We start from the raw sequence: 18,104 nt of genomic DNA on the forward strand, positions 1-18,104 counted from the left end.
CTCCCGTCCAAGATTAGATTATTCTATTGTTTTAAATTAAATTCCCAACTAGTATCTATGTAGATAGAATTACTGTACCTGCTAGTGACTTAAGATAAAACAAATAATTGTTTAGAAAATGTGTACATTATTTCTACGTACTTGGTTACTTTTCACAAGAAATTGTAATCTTTTATACCAACATATCCTTCTGTAAATATGTAAGTTTATTTTTCTAAAGTTATTTAGAAAGCATGTAATTATATTGAGGTTGATATTTTCACATGAAACTTCTAATTAGAATTAGGATATTCTAGATCAGTGGTCGGCAAGCCGCGGCTTGTGAGCCACATGCGGCTCTTTACACTTTTTAATGCGGTTCTTCTGTGTGCGGGGCTCCAGGAGTCAGGACTCTGTTCCTAGCCTCTGTCAGTGTGCGCCTCGTGTGCAGCCCTGGCGGCCGGCTCCCCACAGCTCCAGTTGGGTCATGTGGTATTGGGGGGGGGGGGGAGTGTGATTTTTCGGTTTTAAAAATGTGGCTCTCAAAATAAATTTCAATCGTGGTTTTGGCGAGATTTGGCTCAGTTGATTAAAAAAAAAAAGATTGCCCACCACTGTTCTAGATAGGTTAAATAAAGAGATTTAGACTTTTTATTCTAAAAGAAGAAAAAAACTACTTATGGAACTGAAGCAATAGCACAATACACAGTAGTAGGGCATAAAAGAAAAAGCAACTTTTTTTGGGGGGTGCTACATATGGCTGTGAGCACAAACCATATGGGATGCTGGGAATTGAACTTGTGTTGGCTGCCTGCAAGGCAAGCGCCATCCCCACTGTACTGTGTCTTAGCCCCTCAGCACACAATTCTTGTCTAGTGATCATTCCTAACTATTAATGTTAGAGTGGTCCCGTCTCTGCCCTAACTGCATTTCTCCACTCTTTGCAGAAAGCTTCCTACCATGGTTATTATAACAAGTCCTCCTTGCTCTCATCTCTATTGTCTTTAGATATTATTACTAGTATTATTAGTATATACATAGTATTTGTTTTTCAAATCCCACAAATGAATGTGATCATTCTATATCTATCTGAATCAGTTTGCTCAGCATGTTACACTCCATTTATATCCATGTATAAGCAAATTTTATGACTTCATTTTTCTTAACAGCTGTGTAGTCTATTGTGTAGATGTACTATGTTTTTTTGGGGTTTTTTTGATGTACTATTTTTTTTATAATAGCTTTATATAAGCAGTAGCATAGTTTTGTTTTTTTTTTTTCGGGCCACACTCGTTAGATGCTCAGGGGTTACTGCTGGCTACGCGCTCAGAAATTGCCCCTGGCTTGGGGGGACCATATGGGACACCAGGGGATCGAACTGTGGTTCTTTCCTTGGCTAGCGCTTGTAAGGCATACACCTTACCTCTAGCGCCACGTTGCCGGCCCCAGTAGCATGGTTTCTTTATCCATTCATCTGTTCTTGGGCACTTGGGTTATTTTCAGATTCAGGTTATTAAGAATAGTGATCTAATGAACAGAGCAGTGCAGATGCATTTTTCTGCATTGTATTTTTGGGTCCGTAGTGGATATTCTCAGGAGCAGTATTACTGTCATATGGAATTCATTTTCTAGTTTTTGAGAAATTTTCACATTGTTTCCCCAAAAGTCTGTACCAGTTGACATTTCTATCAGCAGTGAATGAGACCTCTTTCCTCCTGCATCCATGTCAGCACTGATTATTTTTGTTGTTCTTTTGATGTTTACCAGTCTGTGTGGTGTGAGGTGATCTCACTGTAGGTTTGATTTGCTTCTTGCTGATGATGAAATGATGTGAACACTTTTTCTTGTGCCTTTTGGCCATATGTAGTTCTTCTGTGAGGAGATATCTGTTCATCTCTTCTCCCAACTTTTTTGATAGTTTGATTTTTTTCTTGTTAAGCTCTATTAGTGCTTTATATATCTTAGATACTAATTCTATCAGATAGATATCAGGTAAATAGTTTCTACCATCCCATGGGTAGTCTTTGTATTCTGATCTTTATTTTCTTTGAGTTGCAGAAGCCTCTTAATTTAATGTAATTCTATTTGTTTATTTTCGCTTCTCCTTGTTTTTAAGTGGTATTTCATCCTTGAATATACCTATAGCTTCAATGTCATTAAGAGTTCTGCCCGTGATTTTTCTCTATATTCCTATGGTTTCAGGTCTGAGATTAAGATTCTTAATCTATTTTGATTTGATTTTTGTGCATGGTGTCAGGAGGTGTGATTTCAGTTTCTTATACATTGCTGACCTGGTTTCCGTCATAACTTTTTTTCCCCCCATCATTACTTTTCCTGAAGAAAAGTAATTACTTTTCTGAAGAAGCTTTTCTTGCTCCACTTCACATTCTTTGCTCCTCTATCAAAAATTAACTTATACCTTTTTCAGAATATATTCTTTTTTAGAATAGTCAATTCTATTCCACTGACCTGAGAGTCTATAGTTATTCCAATACCAAGCCATATTATTTACTACTGCTTTTGTAGTAGAGTTTGAAATTGGAAAAGATGATGTTCTCCATCTTTTCCCAAGGGTTGCTTTAGCTATTCTTGAAGGTTTATTATTCCAGATGAATTTCAGAAGTGTTTGATTTATTTGAAGTGTCATGGGTATTCTTATAGGAGTTGCATTGAATCTATGTAGTACTTTGGGGAATATTGCTATTTTAATAAGGCTCATCCTCCCTATCGAACCGTTGGTCTTACCTCTAGAGCTACCTCACCAGCCCCAAAAACAAGTACTTTGTTCAACTTAATTAAAGAAGTGAAAAACCTATACAAAGAAAACTACAAAACACTACTTCAATAAATGAGAGGACTTGAAGAAATGGAAACACCTACCTTCCTTATGGATAGAATTATTTTTAAAAACATGAACTCTTAAGAGATAAGACAGGAGGGCCAGAGAGATGGCACTAGAGGTAAGGTGTCTGCCTTGCAAGCGCTAGCCAAGGAAAGACCGACGGTTCGATCCCCCAGCGTCCATATGGTTCCCCCAAGCTAGGGGCAATTTCTGTTCCCAGGGTAGGCTGTGAGGGCAGATGCACACATTTTGTATATGAGCAGTTCAGACTCTCACACAGGGTTTTGTTAGCTGTAGTAGGATTTTAGACTCTGAAAGATGGATTTGTTGTGTATAAATATTTTTGTATTTAATTGATAAACCTAACTCATAAAGGCCAATAGGCCCTTGTGGAGTGGCACCACTTCTTTACTATTTTTTTTATTCATGTAAATTTTATTAACACTCTTCCACTGATAAAATTTATAGAGAGAGGTATTCGAGATTTTTGTTTTGTTTTGTTTTGTTTTTGGGTCTCAACCAGCAGCGCTCATGATTTAATCCTGGCTCTGTCTCAGTAATCACTCTGGCAGGCTGATTCCATACGGGATGCTGGGGATCTAACCAGGGTCTGTCCAGGTCAGCTGCATGCAAGGCAAACGCCCTACGCTGTGCTATTGCTCCAGCCCCTTCTTTAGTATTTTTGTACCTTAGACACATCCCTTTTACTTAATTAGCCATGGTTTTTATATCTTTGAGAGTGGAAGCACTAATACTTACCTTGCATGGTGAACTTGAAAGTACTTACATGGGTAAAGTTCCTGATGTCAAGTAAATCCAGAGAACCCAGTAAATGTAGCAACCATTACCTTTTTTTTTCTTTCTTTTTTTTTTTTTTTTTTTTTTTGGTTGCCTTAGTGCTGTTTTTGTGATCAACTGTTTCAGTCTTTAGGTTTTTAAATTGGGGGGGGGGGTGTCACACCCGGCGGCACTCAGGGGTTACTCCTGGCTCCACGCTCAGAAATCGCTCCTGGCAGGCTCAGGGGAACATATGGGATGCTGGGGTTCCAACCAATGACCTTTGCATGAAAGGCAGATGCCTTACCTCCATGCTATCTCTCCAGCCCCTGTTTTCAGTCTTTAGGAAAGTAATCTCAAGTTCCTTTGATTTAAAGGCATTAGGTTTGCTTTTTGAAGCCCATGTTTTCTCTTAAGCATGTTTTTCTATTTCTCTCCAAGACTTTTCCACTCTGAAGAAGCCTTTGTTTTCTCTTGAACATGCATTTCTCATTTTCTCTCCCCTCTTATCTTTCTAAGTAAATTTTTCTTTTAATAAAAACAATCTTGCTTCACTAAATAAAGGAATTAGTTAATATATTTTGACTCAGTATTGTTTAAAATACTCACCCCCCTCTGCTGTACTTCCCTTCCTCCCACTGTGAGGGATTAGGGAGTATGTGCTAGTAATCAAACCCCAGGACCTCACACGGGCAAGACAAGTGCTCTATTGCTAAGCTACATCTCAGAACATTACAACCCCAGTAATGGAGTCATAAGGACTATACACCATAGCACACTTGGGAGGTCTGTGGTGCCAGGACCCATTGCATATCAAGCATGCATTCTATTTTTTTTTTCTTTTTCTTTTGCATTCTTTTTTTTTTTTTTTTGAGTTATTTCCCCAACCACCTTAAGTACCAAAAAACCCAAAACAGACTAAATTTAGTTATTTCAGGAGTTGAGGAAGTAGCTTAGTAGTAGAGAGCCTTCCCTATAACAAGGAAAATATCATAGCCTAACTATACTTCATTTTGCTATTATAGAGAATCTTGCTGAAATTGACTCTGCTCCTCACTTATCATTAAGAAATACATATAACTTCCACTTTTATTTGAATTTTTGGTTTAAAATTGGTGGCACTAGAGGTAAGGTGTCTGCCTTGCAAGCGCTAGCATAGGACGGACCACAGTTCGATCCCCCAGCGTCCCATATGGTCCCCCCAAGCCAGGGGTAATTTCTGAGCGCAAAGCCATGAGTAACCCCTGAGCGTCAAATGGGTGTGGCCAAAAGCAAAAAAAAATTTTTGTGTGTTTATATTTTTAGTAAATATCTTATTATTTGATAGAAATGTTTGAGATTAGGAGGTAGAAATTGGGTTAAGGGAAACTTCAAATAGCCAGTATATGTAATTCACTTATTGATTCTATATACACATGCATTATCCAGAACTTATTTAGGAATTGGGGACACTTAGCTAATTAAAATGGAGTAATTTCATCAAAACAAATGCTTGTGCTCATGATTAGAATCATAAAGATGGTTTTCTGTGTGTGTGTGTGTGTGTGTGTGTGTGTGTGTGCATGCACTTGTGCGTCTGTGTATTGCCTGCCTCAAACCATGTCTCGTGTATGCATGGCTTATTCTTTACAACTGAGCTACATGCCTGCCAAATTATAAAGATATTTCTTGTGGTTTTACACATCTATTCAGTAGACATAGGTCTAAGATTAAGGTACTTGCCCAGCATGTTGCTGTGGCTGTGACCCTGTTTTGAATCCCTGTAACATATATGGTTTTCCATGTACCACCAAGCATGGTCCCTGAACATCTCTGGATATGGAGGCCCATTCAAAGGAAAGCAAAAAAAACAAAAAAAACAAAAATAGGCAACTTTGGGATCTGTAATAGTGAAGAAATGCAGAGCACACAGAGGGAGGGCAAATATTGGTTATCTTACTTATTTGAGATGTATAGGAATAGACAAGGGAATAGAAAGTATTGAATGGTGATAAATCCTTGATTTTGTATTACAAAACTGAGATTCCCAAGTGGGATGAGAGGAAGAAATGAATAGACAGACTAGAAATAACAGGATATTGGTAGAGAGAGGGTATTAAACACAATGGTCATGGTGAGGTAACTACATCAAAATCATAAATATTAATACTGTTAAACTATAATAAAAAATGTGAGCTTTTTAATAGTTTTAATTTTTTGGTTATAAAATGTTATAGTAATATTAAAATGCTTAAGTAAAGGACTAGATGTATGAATTGTTAACTAGAGAACCATTTTCAGTTTTTATATTTCTTTTTGTTGTTGTTGTTGTTTTTTGGGGGGAGGGGGTCAGACCCAGCAGCACTCAGGGATTACTCCTGACTCTGCACTCAGAAATCGCCCTTGGCAAGCATGGGGGACCATATGGGATATTGGGATTCGAACCACTCTCCTTCTGCACGCAAGGCAAACACCCTACCTTTATGTTATCTCTCTGGCCCCAAGTTTTTATATTTTAAGTGAAAAAAACCTTAACAATTTTACCTCTTTGGTGAATTTAAGCACTATGGTAACTTGTATGAGTACTTTTTTTATGTAAAGCATATAAGTGATTATAGTTTAACTTTTAATGACACCTAGTTATATTGTGTATTTATTAAATTTTTGTATATATGTTATAAACCATCACAGTTTCAGGATCTCTTACCTTTGAATTTTACAAATGATGGTTTATTGTAGCAGCAAATTGCTCGACCCTCACAAGAAGAAAAAGTAGAAGAAAAAGAAGATGATAAAGCAGAAAAAACAGAGAAAAAAGAGGAGGAAAAGAAAGATGAAGAAGAAAAAGATGAGAAGGAAGACTCTAAGTGAGTTAACTGATTAGAATTAAATAAGTTGCACAAGATAGTTGGTTTTTTATTTGTTGATCTTATTTTTACTATTTTGGTAAAATTTTGGTTTTGGAGCCTATACTTGGGCAGTGTTTAAGGACTACTAACTTTATTCTTAAGGAACACTTTATTAGTGCTTTGGGAAACATTCAGTTCTTGGAATTGCAAGAGAAACCTAGGTTCAGCTCCTTGAACTATCTTTCTAGCCCTTAATAGTTGTTGATAAGTAAATTGAATCTATTTAAGGTATAAAGTTAAAAACAAAATAACCCATAGGAATTGTGGTTTGACTCTCATAGTTATTTGATGTAATTAGAAAATTAAATATTATGATAAAACAGTTTTAGTGGATTTATTTGCAGGCACGAGATAATTACCTTTCAGAAGTAGAGTTCTAATATATGAGCTTACTACTAAGATTAGTTTTAATTTCTGTTTGAAAGAGACCCCTCAATATGTTTTGTTTTATTTTGTTTTTCTTTGGCCATAACTGGCATTGTTTATGATTTATTCCTTACTGCTCTCAGGAATCACTCCTATTGAACTTGGAGGATATTACGGAATTCTGATCACCAGGCCCAAGTCAGCCCTGTGCAAGGCAGTCGCCCTAACCCAGTGCTTCTCAAATAGTGGGGCGAGCCCCCAGGGGGCTCGAGGCTCCGTAAAGGTGGTGGTGCGCATTTGACCTTGGCAAACACTGTCATAACAAGCTAAGCCCCGTGTTTATGTCTCTATGTCTCTAAACCTGAGAGTTGCTGTTTCCTGCTTCAAACTCCACTTCGAAAAGCTATGCATTGCAAAACGTGCTAATTGTAGCCATTAATCCAGACATCACCTCTGATGAAAAAATCAGCTCAAATTATTTTATATATTTTTGTTTTTCAGGTTAAAGTTTTTTTTATTAAAGATATTATTTACAGTCACACGAGGGGACACGAAAAATGTTTTCTTCTTCCTAGGGGGGCATGACAGAAAATAATTGAGAAGCACTGCCCTAACCCAATGCACTGTTTCCCCAGCCCTGGTTTTTTTCACCTCATATTGTACATTAGTACAAAAATGTTCAAAGTTCTTTGTTATATATTTATCTATATTCCAGTTTTATTTTATTTATCATATAATACTTTGTCCAGGATTAGCTTAGATTTAGAAAATATACTTTACGTTTCTGGTTATTTTTGTTTGTTTTTTGTTTGGGGTCACACCCGGCTGCATTCAGGGGTTAATCCTGGTTCTATGCCCAGAAATTACTCCTGGCTCAGCAGACAAAATGTGATACAGGGGATGAAACCTAGGTCAGCCATGTGCAAGGCAAATACCCTACACACTATTCTATTGCTCCAACCCCAGCAGTTTCTAGTTTGTGTTTTTTTTTCCTGGTTATAAAAGCAATTCATGTTCATTATAAAAAAAATCCGAAAAAGTATAAAAAAACTTAATGAGTCTTCTACTTAGAAAATGTAGAATCCTGCCTTTGTGTATAATTTTGGGTAAGATTGAATCAGCTTGTTTTTTCCCCTCTTAAGGATCAGCTTACTGAGACCTAGGGTAACTAATTTTAAATGTATATATTTACCATATTTTCCGGCATATAAGACGACTTTTGAAACAAAAAAAAGTCAACCGAAAATCGGGGTCGTCTTATACGCCGAGTATATCCTGAAAAATGTTTCAATATGCCGCTAAACGGATTTTCTAACTCGGTCCTGCACCAATCACTGCAAGGCTGCTCTGAACGCCTCTCTAACTCAGCCAGTCCAAGCAGGCTTTTTATGCATGCAAATTAGACAATGTTCTGGACCCGAATCTACACTGTCAAAAGCCTGTTCAGATTGGCCAGAGTCAGAGAGGAAGTCTATTACAGTATAACCTTTGAACCTTTGCTTGTTGTGATTGGCTCACTGTGGTACATGAGCACAGGAACATATGCAGCACATGCAGGACAGGAGCATTCTGTCTGATACAGCATATAATATAGGCCTAAACCTATGTTTTAACTGCAAAATTAGCGGGTCGTCTTATACGCCCAGTCGTCTTATACACCGGCAAATACGGTATGTAGTTTTTTTTCTTTTATTCTTCCTGGTTTTTGAGCCACACTCAAAAAGCACTGCTCAGTACTTACTCCTGGTTTTCTGTTTAGGTATCAATCCTGGCAGGGTATGGGGTTTGTAAGCAGTATTGGGAAACCAACATGCAAGGGATTGGCTTCCTGCAAAATAAGTACCTTATTCCCCCCCAATAATTTCTCTTTGGCCCTAACATTGATGCATTTTGTTTGTTTTTGTGATGCTGGGGATTAGGCCCAGGGCCTTACACATGTATGTGTGTATGTATGTATATATGTATGTATGTATGTATGTATGTATGTAAAATTTTCCACAGTTGTGATTTAAGAATGATTTTATGTTTTACCTTTCTAGAATTTAATATAAATGAAATTATACAGTGTGTGATTTGTATGTGACTTCTTTCACTTATAACACTTTGAGACCCATACAGGTTGTTACATATAGCAGCATTTTTTTCTTTTTAATTAAAAAAATTTTTATTTAGAGGGCCATACCAGTGATGCTCAAAGGCTAGTCCTACCTAGGAGAATGATATCCTGGGTACTTTTTAATGTTTATGTAAATAAAATATGTTAATATTTATATTGGTGTTTTATTGTTATTGTTATTATTATTTTTTTTATTTATTTATTTTTGTTTGTTTTTTTGGGTCACACCCAGCAGCACTCAGGGCCTACTCCTGGCTCCACGCTCAATAATCACCCCCATTAGGCTCAGGGTACCATATGGGATGCTAGGATTTGAACCACCATCCTTTGCCTGCAAGACAAACACCCTACTGCTGTGCTGTCTCTCCGGCCCTGGTGTTTTATTATTTTATAATCCTCATAAATACTGATGGTCTATTTTGTGGCATCTAAAGAAATTTACGTCACATAACATGCTTTCTAAAGATTTGAATATTCATTTCAGTTTTTTTGTTTAGGAAAATTTCTATTACAAATGTTTTTTTTTTTAGTTGTTCAAGTACAGTTATACCTGACCTATTTATATATTCTACGCATATGGAAATGCATATTTTGCTATTTTCTTTACATTTCTCTCTCTCTCTCTCTCTCTCTCTCTCTTTTTTTTTTTTTTTTTTGGTTTTGGGTTTTGGGTTTTGGATTTTAGGTCACATCCTGTGGCGCTCAGGGTTTACTCCTGGCTCTGCACTCAGAAATCGCCTCTGGCAGCATGGGGACTATATGGGATACCCACGATTCGAACCATCATCTGTTCTAGATTGTCTGTATGCAAGGCAAACGCTCTACCACTGTGCTATCTCTCCAGCCCCAACCCCAAATTTCTCTTTCTCTTTTTTTTTCTTTTTTTTTGGAGGGGGGGGGTTGGGACAGACCTGGCAGTACTCAGAGATTACTCCTGGCTCTATGCTCAGAAATGACTCCTGCCAGGCTCAGGGGACTATATTGGATGCCAAGATTTGAACCATCGACGTTCTGCATGCAAGGCAAATGCCTTACCTCCATGCTATCTCTCCGGCCCCTAAATTTCTCTTTTCTTTTTTTTTTTTTTTAATTTTTTTTTTTTTTTTTTTTTGGTTTTTGGGCCACACCCTGTGACGCTCAGGGGTTACTCCTGGCTATGCGCTCAGAAGTTGCTCCTGGCTTGGGGGACCATATGGGACACCGGGGGATCGAACCGCGGTCCGTCCAAGGCTAGCGCAGGTAAGGCAGGCACCTTACCTTTAGCGCCACCGCCCAGCCCCTAAATTTCTCTTTTCTTAATAAGCTTTTTTTTTTTTTTTTTTTTTTTTTTTTTTTTGGTTTTTGGGCCACACCCGGCAGTGCTCAGGAGTTACTCCTGGCTGTCTGCTCAGAAATAGCTCCTGGCAGGCACGGGGGACCATATGGGACACTGGGATTCGAACCAACCACCTTAGGTCCTGGATCGGCTGTTTGCAAGGCAAACACTGCTGTGCTGTCTCTCCAGGCCCCCTTAATAAGCATTTTTTTTTTTTTTTTTTTTGGTTTTTGGTTTTTGGGCCATACCCGGCAGTGCTCAGGGGTTACTCCTGGCTGTCTGCTCAGAAATAGTTCCTGGCAGGCACGGGGGACCATATGGGACACCGGGATTCGAACCAACCACCTTTGGACCTGGATCGACTGCTTGCAAGGCAAACACAGCTGTGCTATCTCTCCGGGCCTAATAAGCATTTTTAATTGTGTGAGATATGTCTTTTTGTTTTTGTTTTTGGTCCACACCCAGTGACACATGGGTTACTCCTGACTATGCACTCAGAAATCGCTCCTGGCTTGGGGGACCATATGAGAGGCTAGCATTGGGTAGCGCTGGCAAGGCAGATGCCTTGCACCCTGCACCACCACTCCGGTCCTGAGATATGTCTTATATAGAAAGTAAATACATAAATATATTTTATATTAACTATTCCCAGAATATTTTCCTTTCTACTAAGGTAAAATTAAACATAGTACAAAGACTATGCAAAATTGGGACCAAAGTGATAGGGCATTTACCTTGCACAGAGCCGATCTAGGCTCAATTCTTGGCATCCTATGATGTTCCACAGCATTCCTGAGTGCAGAACCAGCAGTAACCCCTGTAGCCCCCAAGACAGACAAAAAACAAGCAAAAAAATTAGGTGCTTGAGTGATAGGTAGTACAGCAGGTAGGGGTCTTGATTTGTACACAGCCAACCTGGGTTCCATCTCCAGCATTCCATGTGGTCCTACAAGCCCCACGAGGAGGAATTTCTAAATGCAGAAAGCCCTGAGAATTTCTGGGTGTGGCCAAAACAAACAAACAAAAATTTATGTATCAGAATGAGCAGAACCAGTAAATTAAGATTTACTTCTTTCTAGATTATATGGAGTATTTTATGTAGAAGTAAGAGATTAGAAAGAAATGACGAATATATATACTGCTTTAAAAATGACAGATAGGGGCCGGGTAGGTGGCGCTGGAGGTAAGGTGCCTGCCTTGCAAGCGCTAGCCAAGGAAGGACCGCGGTTCGATCCCCCGGCGTCCCATATGGTCCCCCCAAGCCAGGGGCGATTTCTGAGCACATAGCCAGGAGTAACCCCTGAGCGTCAAACGGGTGTGGTCCAAAAACCAAAAAAAAAAAAAAAAAAAGGACAGATAAGGGGCTGGAGAACTAGCAAAGTGGTAGGGCATTTGTCTTGCATGCAGAAGGACAGTAGTTCGAATCCTGGCATCCCATATGAACCCCCTCCCCCAAGTGATTTCTGAGCAGATAGCCAAGAGTGACCACTGAGCGCCCCCAGGTGTGGCCCAAAAAACAAACAAACAACAACAAAAAAGATAACACTTTTATTAAATTGGAACATTAGACAAGGAAGAAAAAGAAAGGTTGATAGTAATTAGATTTTGTCTGTCTTTTTTGTTTGGTTTGGTTTTTTTTTTGGGGGGGGTGTCACACCCGGCAGCGCTCAGGGGTTACTCCTGACTCTACACTCAGAAGTCGATCCTGGCAGGCTCAGGGGGAGCACATGGGATGCCACGATTTGAACCACCATCCTTCTGCATGCAAGGCAAACGTCCTACCTCATGCTATCTCTCTAGCTCTGTCTGTCTTTAAACCTGAAATATATTTTGGGGTGGTATTAACCTCACTCAGCAATATTTAGGGATTACTCTTGGCTCTGCATTCAAGAATTACTTCTTGGGGCCGGAGAGATAGCATGGAGGTAAGGCATTTGCTTTGCATACAGAAGGACGATGGTTCGAATCCCGACATCCCGTATGCTCCCCCGAGCCTACCAGGAGCAATTTCTGAGCATAGAGCCAGGAGTAACCCCTGAGCGCTGCCAGGTGTGACCCCCCCCCTTCCGCCCCCAAAAACAAAAAAAGAATTACTTCTGGTGGTGCTCAGGAGACATATAGGATGCTGGGGATTGATTGAACCCAGTTTAGCCACATGCAAGAGAAACGTCCTACCCACTGTCTTATCACTTCGCTTACTAAAATGGAATGTTTATTCAAGAGATTGTATATAGTTCTTTCTGGGAGTAGTTTTAAGAGTTAGGATTCGGCTGGCGAGGTGGCGCTAGAGGTAAGTGTCTACCTTGCAAGCGCTAGCCAAGGAAGGACCGCAGTTCGATCCCCTGGCATCCCATATGGTCCCCCCCCCCCCCAAGCCAGGGGCAATTTCTGAGTGCTTAGCCAGGAGTAATCCCTGAGCATTGAACAGGTGTGGCCCGAAAAACCAAAAAAAAAAGAGTTAGGATGATTGCAAAGGTCTTTACTAGAATATTGACTCATTGGCCATATTGAATGGAGGATTGGAGATCTAAAAGTTAGAATTGTTGGACTGGATTGTGCACTTATCTTGCACTCTTCAACCTGGGTTTTATCCCTGGCATCACATATGATCTGAGCTTTCCAGGAGCACCAAACCAGGTGTAAGCCCTGAGTACAGCCAGGCATGATATAAAAACAATCCCACCTCTCAAACAAAGAAAACACTCTCAAATCTAAAAAAACCCACAAAAATTATGATGGTTATTTTAAAACACTAGGATTGGTACTGAGACACTATAGTGGTCATGGAATAAAGATAGTGGAATTATGGAAAAATAAGCTACTTGATGTAATTACTAAAACTTGGTATTAGTTCATGTACATAGTGATAAGTTAGAAAGGAAAGAGCTTAAGATTGTGTTTGAGGCTGGAGAAATAGTACAGTATGTAGGTGCTTGCTTACTTGCAAGAGACACTTGTTAGAGAGCATTTAATATAAATTAACTCCCTTAATTCCCATAATAGTCCTATTCAATAAATATTTGCTTGTTACTTTTATTTTACAAAGCGGAGGGGGGCGGAGAACCCTAAAGTTCAGGAAGAAACAAATTGTTCACATTGCTAGTAAATCACTGGGCTTTGGTACAAACTCAGTCTACACCAGAGGCCAGTTTCCTAACTAGAAGGCTAGATGGCCTCTGTTACACATATTGAGTCAGAGATAGGGAACCTTTGTTCTGCTAAGGGTCATTTGGATATTTATAACATCATTTGCAGGCAGGTAACCATGGGTAGTGGATACAAAACTGTTTCTTGTTATATACCAAGGCCAAATCACATTTTGAGGGCTTATATAATAGCCTATGGGCTAGATGGTCCCCACATGGTTTATTGTCTAGCTTCATAAATAGTGGGTTAGATAATTGTAGGGATCGGGGGAAATAATTGGAGAGAGTAAATTTCACAGCAACCAAAATTATTTAAAATTCAGAGGCCAGGAAATATTGTATAATGGGTAAGGCCTTGTACACTTGGGACTTGGATTAGATCCCTGACATTCCATATGATACCTGGAGTTCTGCTTTAAGTGATTCCTCAAGTGAGCACAGAGCCATGAGTAAGCCCTAAACACAACTGAGTGTGGCTCCTAAAACAAAACAAGCAAACCCAAAATAACCCTCCCCCAAATTATTAAAGTCAATTGCATATTTCTCCTGGCAGCACTTGAAATATTGCATTTATTGCATCAAAAAGTTTTTATGAAGTGCCGGAGCAATAGCACAGTGTACAGGGTATTTGCCTTGCATGTGATTGACCCAGGTTCATTCTCCAGCATTCCATATAGTTCCCTGAGCCTGCCAGGAGTAATTTCTGAGTACAGAGCCAGCTGTAACTCCTGAGCGCCACCAGGTGTGGCCCCAAAACAAAACACAAAAAAAATGGTGCAAGTGGACAAAATTTATCCTGTTTGGGACTAGAGTGATCATACAGTATGTAGGGCTTGCTTGCATATGGTCTACCTGGGTTCGATCCCCAGCATCCTATATGGTCCCCTCCTCCCCCAAACACTGCTAGGAGTTATTCCTGAGTTGCTGAGTGCAGTGTCAGGAATAACACCCAAGCACCACAAGGTATGACCCAACAACAAGAAGCCCTGGTATAGATTATATTGAACCTGATTTGAGAAAATAGTATTGTAGTTTATTATTAACAGAAAGCATTTGTCATGGAAAAGAGTGTTTTAAGTTTCTCATTTCCCAGAGATGTGAGAGCAATTTGGGAACATGGTCTTTTGGTTTACACACTACCTCTGAATTGCAGTCTAGGAAGTTTTCTGATCTTGTTTTTGGGATAAAACTTTGTTTTGTTTCTTTTTTGTTTTGCATCATATCCAGCAATGTTCAGGGCTGACTCATGGTCCTTCTCTTAGGGTTCACTTCGGATGGCTCGGGAAACAATTATGGGTGTTGGGGATCATACCCAGGTTGGCTGCATTAAAGGCAAGCTTTTAACCCACTGTACTATATCTGTGCCTCCACCCCACCCCTTTGAATTGTGGAGGTGAAGACATTACACACATAGGTGAATAAAGCTAAACGGCGAAATTTGTCAAAATTGTAAATCAAAGAAAGTTGATAAAGTAAAATTTTTCTCAAAATTGTCTTTTTTAGGATATAAGTTATAAAATAATGTTATGAATAATTCTATGCTATTGCATTTTAAGATTTATATGAAGTATAAAAATTCTACAGTTGTAAAATTTAGTAAGAGTGAAGAGAGTTAAGAAAAATATAAGAGGGGCGGAGAGATAGCATGGAGGTAAGGCGTTTGCCTTTCATGCAGGAGGTCATTGGTTTGAATCCCTGTGTCCCATATGGTCCCCCGTGCCTGCCAGAAGCAATTTCTGAGCCTGCAGCCAGGAATAACCCCTGAGTACTGCCGGGTGTGACCCAAAAACCACAATAAAAGAAAGAAAAATATAAGAGTCTGAATAAACCTATTAAAGTATATTTTAAACTTCAGAAAGAATTGGCTTTATGCCAGTAAATATTTTATTCTAGATACTGCTTAAATGTCTATATTAGTAATAAAAGTATTTTAATAAAAACCTCTATGGATATTAAAAAGCCTGAAAAGATATGTAAAAACATAAATGAAATTTTATTTCTTTATTGTGAATGTATAAACTCCCTTAGAAGAGAAATTAACAACCCTTTCTTGGCACCAGAGGGATAGAGGTCTGATGCTGCCTTCATGTGGCCTACCTGGGTTTGATTCTTGGTATCCCATATATCCTTGAACTCAGCCGGGAATGAACCCTGAGTATAGAGCCAAGAGTAAATCCTGGGGCCGGGTAGGTGGCGCTGGAGGTAAGGTGTCTGCCTTGCAAGCGCTAGCCAAGGAAGGACCGCGGTTCGATCCCCCGGCGTCCCATATGGTCCCCCCAAGCCAGGGGCGATTTCTGAGCGCATAGCCAGGAGTAACCCCTGAGTGTCAAACGGGTGTGGCCCAAAAACCAAAAAAAAAAAAAAAAAAAAAAAAGAGTAAATCCTGAGCAATGCTGGGTGTGACATAAAAACTGGAAATAAAGCAAAAACAAACCTTTCTTAATCGAATACTGTAAACTCCATTCGTTAACTCTTACTTAATGCTAAATGCTCATCATGTCTTTAAAAACTGTTTAAAAGCTATAACTTAAATGAATATCGTTTTAAATCCCAGAAAACTTTTTGATATTGTTTTCAGAGAAAATATCAAGGAAAAGGACAAAATAGAAGGTACTGCAGAAGAAACTGAGGAGAGAGAGCAGGCTGCACCTCGGGGCCGAAAGACTGCTAATAGTCAGGGTCGCAGGAAGGGCCGAATCACCAGGTCCATGACGAATGAAGCTGCAGCTGCCAGTGCTGCGGCTGCAGCCGCCACTGAAGAGCCTCCACCTCCTCTGCCACCACCCCCTGAACCCAGTGAGTGCATGAGATTGAAGGGAATGGGCTATGTTTTTTTTTAGGGATTGTGTTTACCTGAGTTCTGTTTACCTGGAAATGTAGGACAGGAGAGAATTTTAACAAAGTAGCCTAGACATGATGTGAAAGTTTGAACTTAAATGGTGCTTCTCTTTTGGTTGGTTTCTGTTTTAGAGCCACACCTGGACTTATTCCTATGCTCTGTGCTCAGGGATCACTCCTTTTGCGTTGGAGGGACCATGTGGGTACCCACTATACTAGATCTTTGGCTGTGTTCAGTTTTTGTTTTGTTTTTGATGCTGGGGATTAAATATAGGACTCGATATACTCAAGGCTTATGTTATGCGAGAGAGCCAAACACCCATGTAAAATTTTAAACTGTGGAGCCTGCAAGATGACTCCAAGTGAAAAGCATCTACTTTTCATATAGGAGCCTGGTGTTCAATTCCCAGGCACCCCATGGTTCCCTGAACACTGCAAGGTGTGATCCAAAAATAAAATTCAGATCTTTTTATACCAAAATCTATTTTGAAAAATTATCAGCCCAAATTTGCTTCCTTAGCATAATTTTTCTTTTTGGGCTTAGTTATAATCCTAGTGTTACTGCTATTTTTCAAAATGTATTAACCTGGTATATGTTGTATTTTCTAGTTTCTAAGTAATATTCATTAATGTTTTCTGATGACAGAATGTTGGCATTGAATTCTGAAGATTGTTTTTTTTTTTATTTGTGAAATTTTTTTATTTTTAGGCCACACCCAGTGGCGCTCAGGGGTTACTCTTGGCTCTGTGCTCTGAAATTGCTCCTGGCAGACTTGGGTATTATATAGGGTACCGGGGATTGAACCCGGGTCCATCCCGGGTCAGCCACATGTAAGGCAGATGCCCTACTACTGTGTTATCACTCCAGCCCCTGAAGATTGGTTTGTTAAACTGTTCTTTACTGAATGATTTAAGCTCTTCCCTTTCCTCCTAAATAATAAGTAATATTATAAAAAAAAGCATTTTTTAATCACATAGAATTTCTTACAGAAATAAATTTATAGAGAATACTGGGCTTTCTCTCTGGTTCTTTTCACATTAATTTATAAAAGGATTGTATATAATGAGTACCCCATTTGGTAGTTCATTGATACCAATTTTTTGAAAATTTGAAGAAACAAAAATGTTCTAGGAATTGTAGTAATGATATAAAGGAAATAAACAGACAAGAGGTTGAAGTGGATGATGGTGTGCTGTGTTTGGACTTTATTCTGCTTTCATTACAAAGTTGTAAAACTTAAGTTGTGTGGTTTTTTTTTTTTTAATGCTGTGATTGATTGTGGAGGTTTTATTAGAGAGATTACCAACTTGAGGCAAAGGGACCAATAGAGTTATCAGTAACAGTGAATTGATTCAGGGAATGAAGTGATGGATTCAAGAGATTAGAACTGATTCATATAATTTATTGGTATGAGTGATAAGTGGTCACAAGTGATTAAAATTAGTGAAAGTTTAAATTTTATTCAAAGGTATATCTGAATACTGCATTAGTAATCTGAGTTACTTGGGGGTGTGTGTAATGATTGTGTGTGTGTGTGTGTGTGTGTGTGTGTGTGTGTGTGTGTGTATAACAAGTTTTTGATAAGGAGACCACAGCAGGAGTTCATTTCAAGGCTGATAACATTGAATTTCTTGTTGGCATAAAAGAGGAAATATTAGTCTGTCTACTATATATATGTAAAAGAGAAAGTTGCTCTTTTTGTGACAGTGCAGAATAGGAATGACCTTTCCAAAAAATTGGAAAGGCACTGGGGAAGAGGAGACCTAGAAAATAACTTAAAAGTATTCAAACATATAGACATAGGTAGCTAAAGAATATGAGAAGATCATAACAGTG

The 18,104-nt window shown here is 39.0% G+C and overlaps 1 protein-coding gene across 6 annotated transcripts in view; it reads left to right on the plus strand.

Annotated features, from left to right (window-relative positions):
• NCOR1 (nuclear receptor corepressor 1) overlaps positions 1 to 18,104 on the plus strand; it is a 170,247-nt gene that overhangs the window by 59,100 nt on the left and 93,043 nt on the right. For 4 of the 6 annotated variants that reach the window (XM_049776734.1, XM_049776738.1, XM_049776736.1 and 1 more), the window contains 2 exons: positions 6,317 to 6,444; positions 16,008 to 16,225. In XM_049776734.1, coding sequence (XP_049632691.1) covers positions 6,317 to 6,444; positions 16,008 to 16,225 — 346 coding nt within the window. Of the gene's footprint in view, positions 1 to 6,316; positions 6,445 to 15,983; positions 16,226 to 18,104 lie in introns of all 6 variants that reach the window. The other 2 variants (XM_049776733.1, XM_049776735.1) reach the window with 1 other exon arrangement.

The sequence above is a fragment of the Suncus etruscus genome, chromosome 7 (assembly GCF_024139225.1).
Source record: "Suncus etruscus isolate mSunEtr1 chromosome 7, mSunEtr1.pri.cur, whole genome shotgun sequence".
Lineage (NCBI taxonomy): Eukaryota > Metazoa > Chordata > Mammalia > Eulipotyphla > Soricidae > Suncus > Suncus etruscus.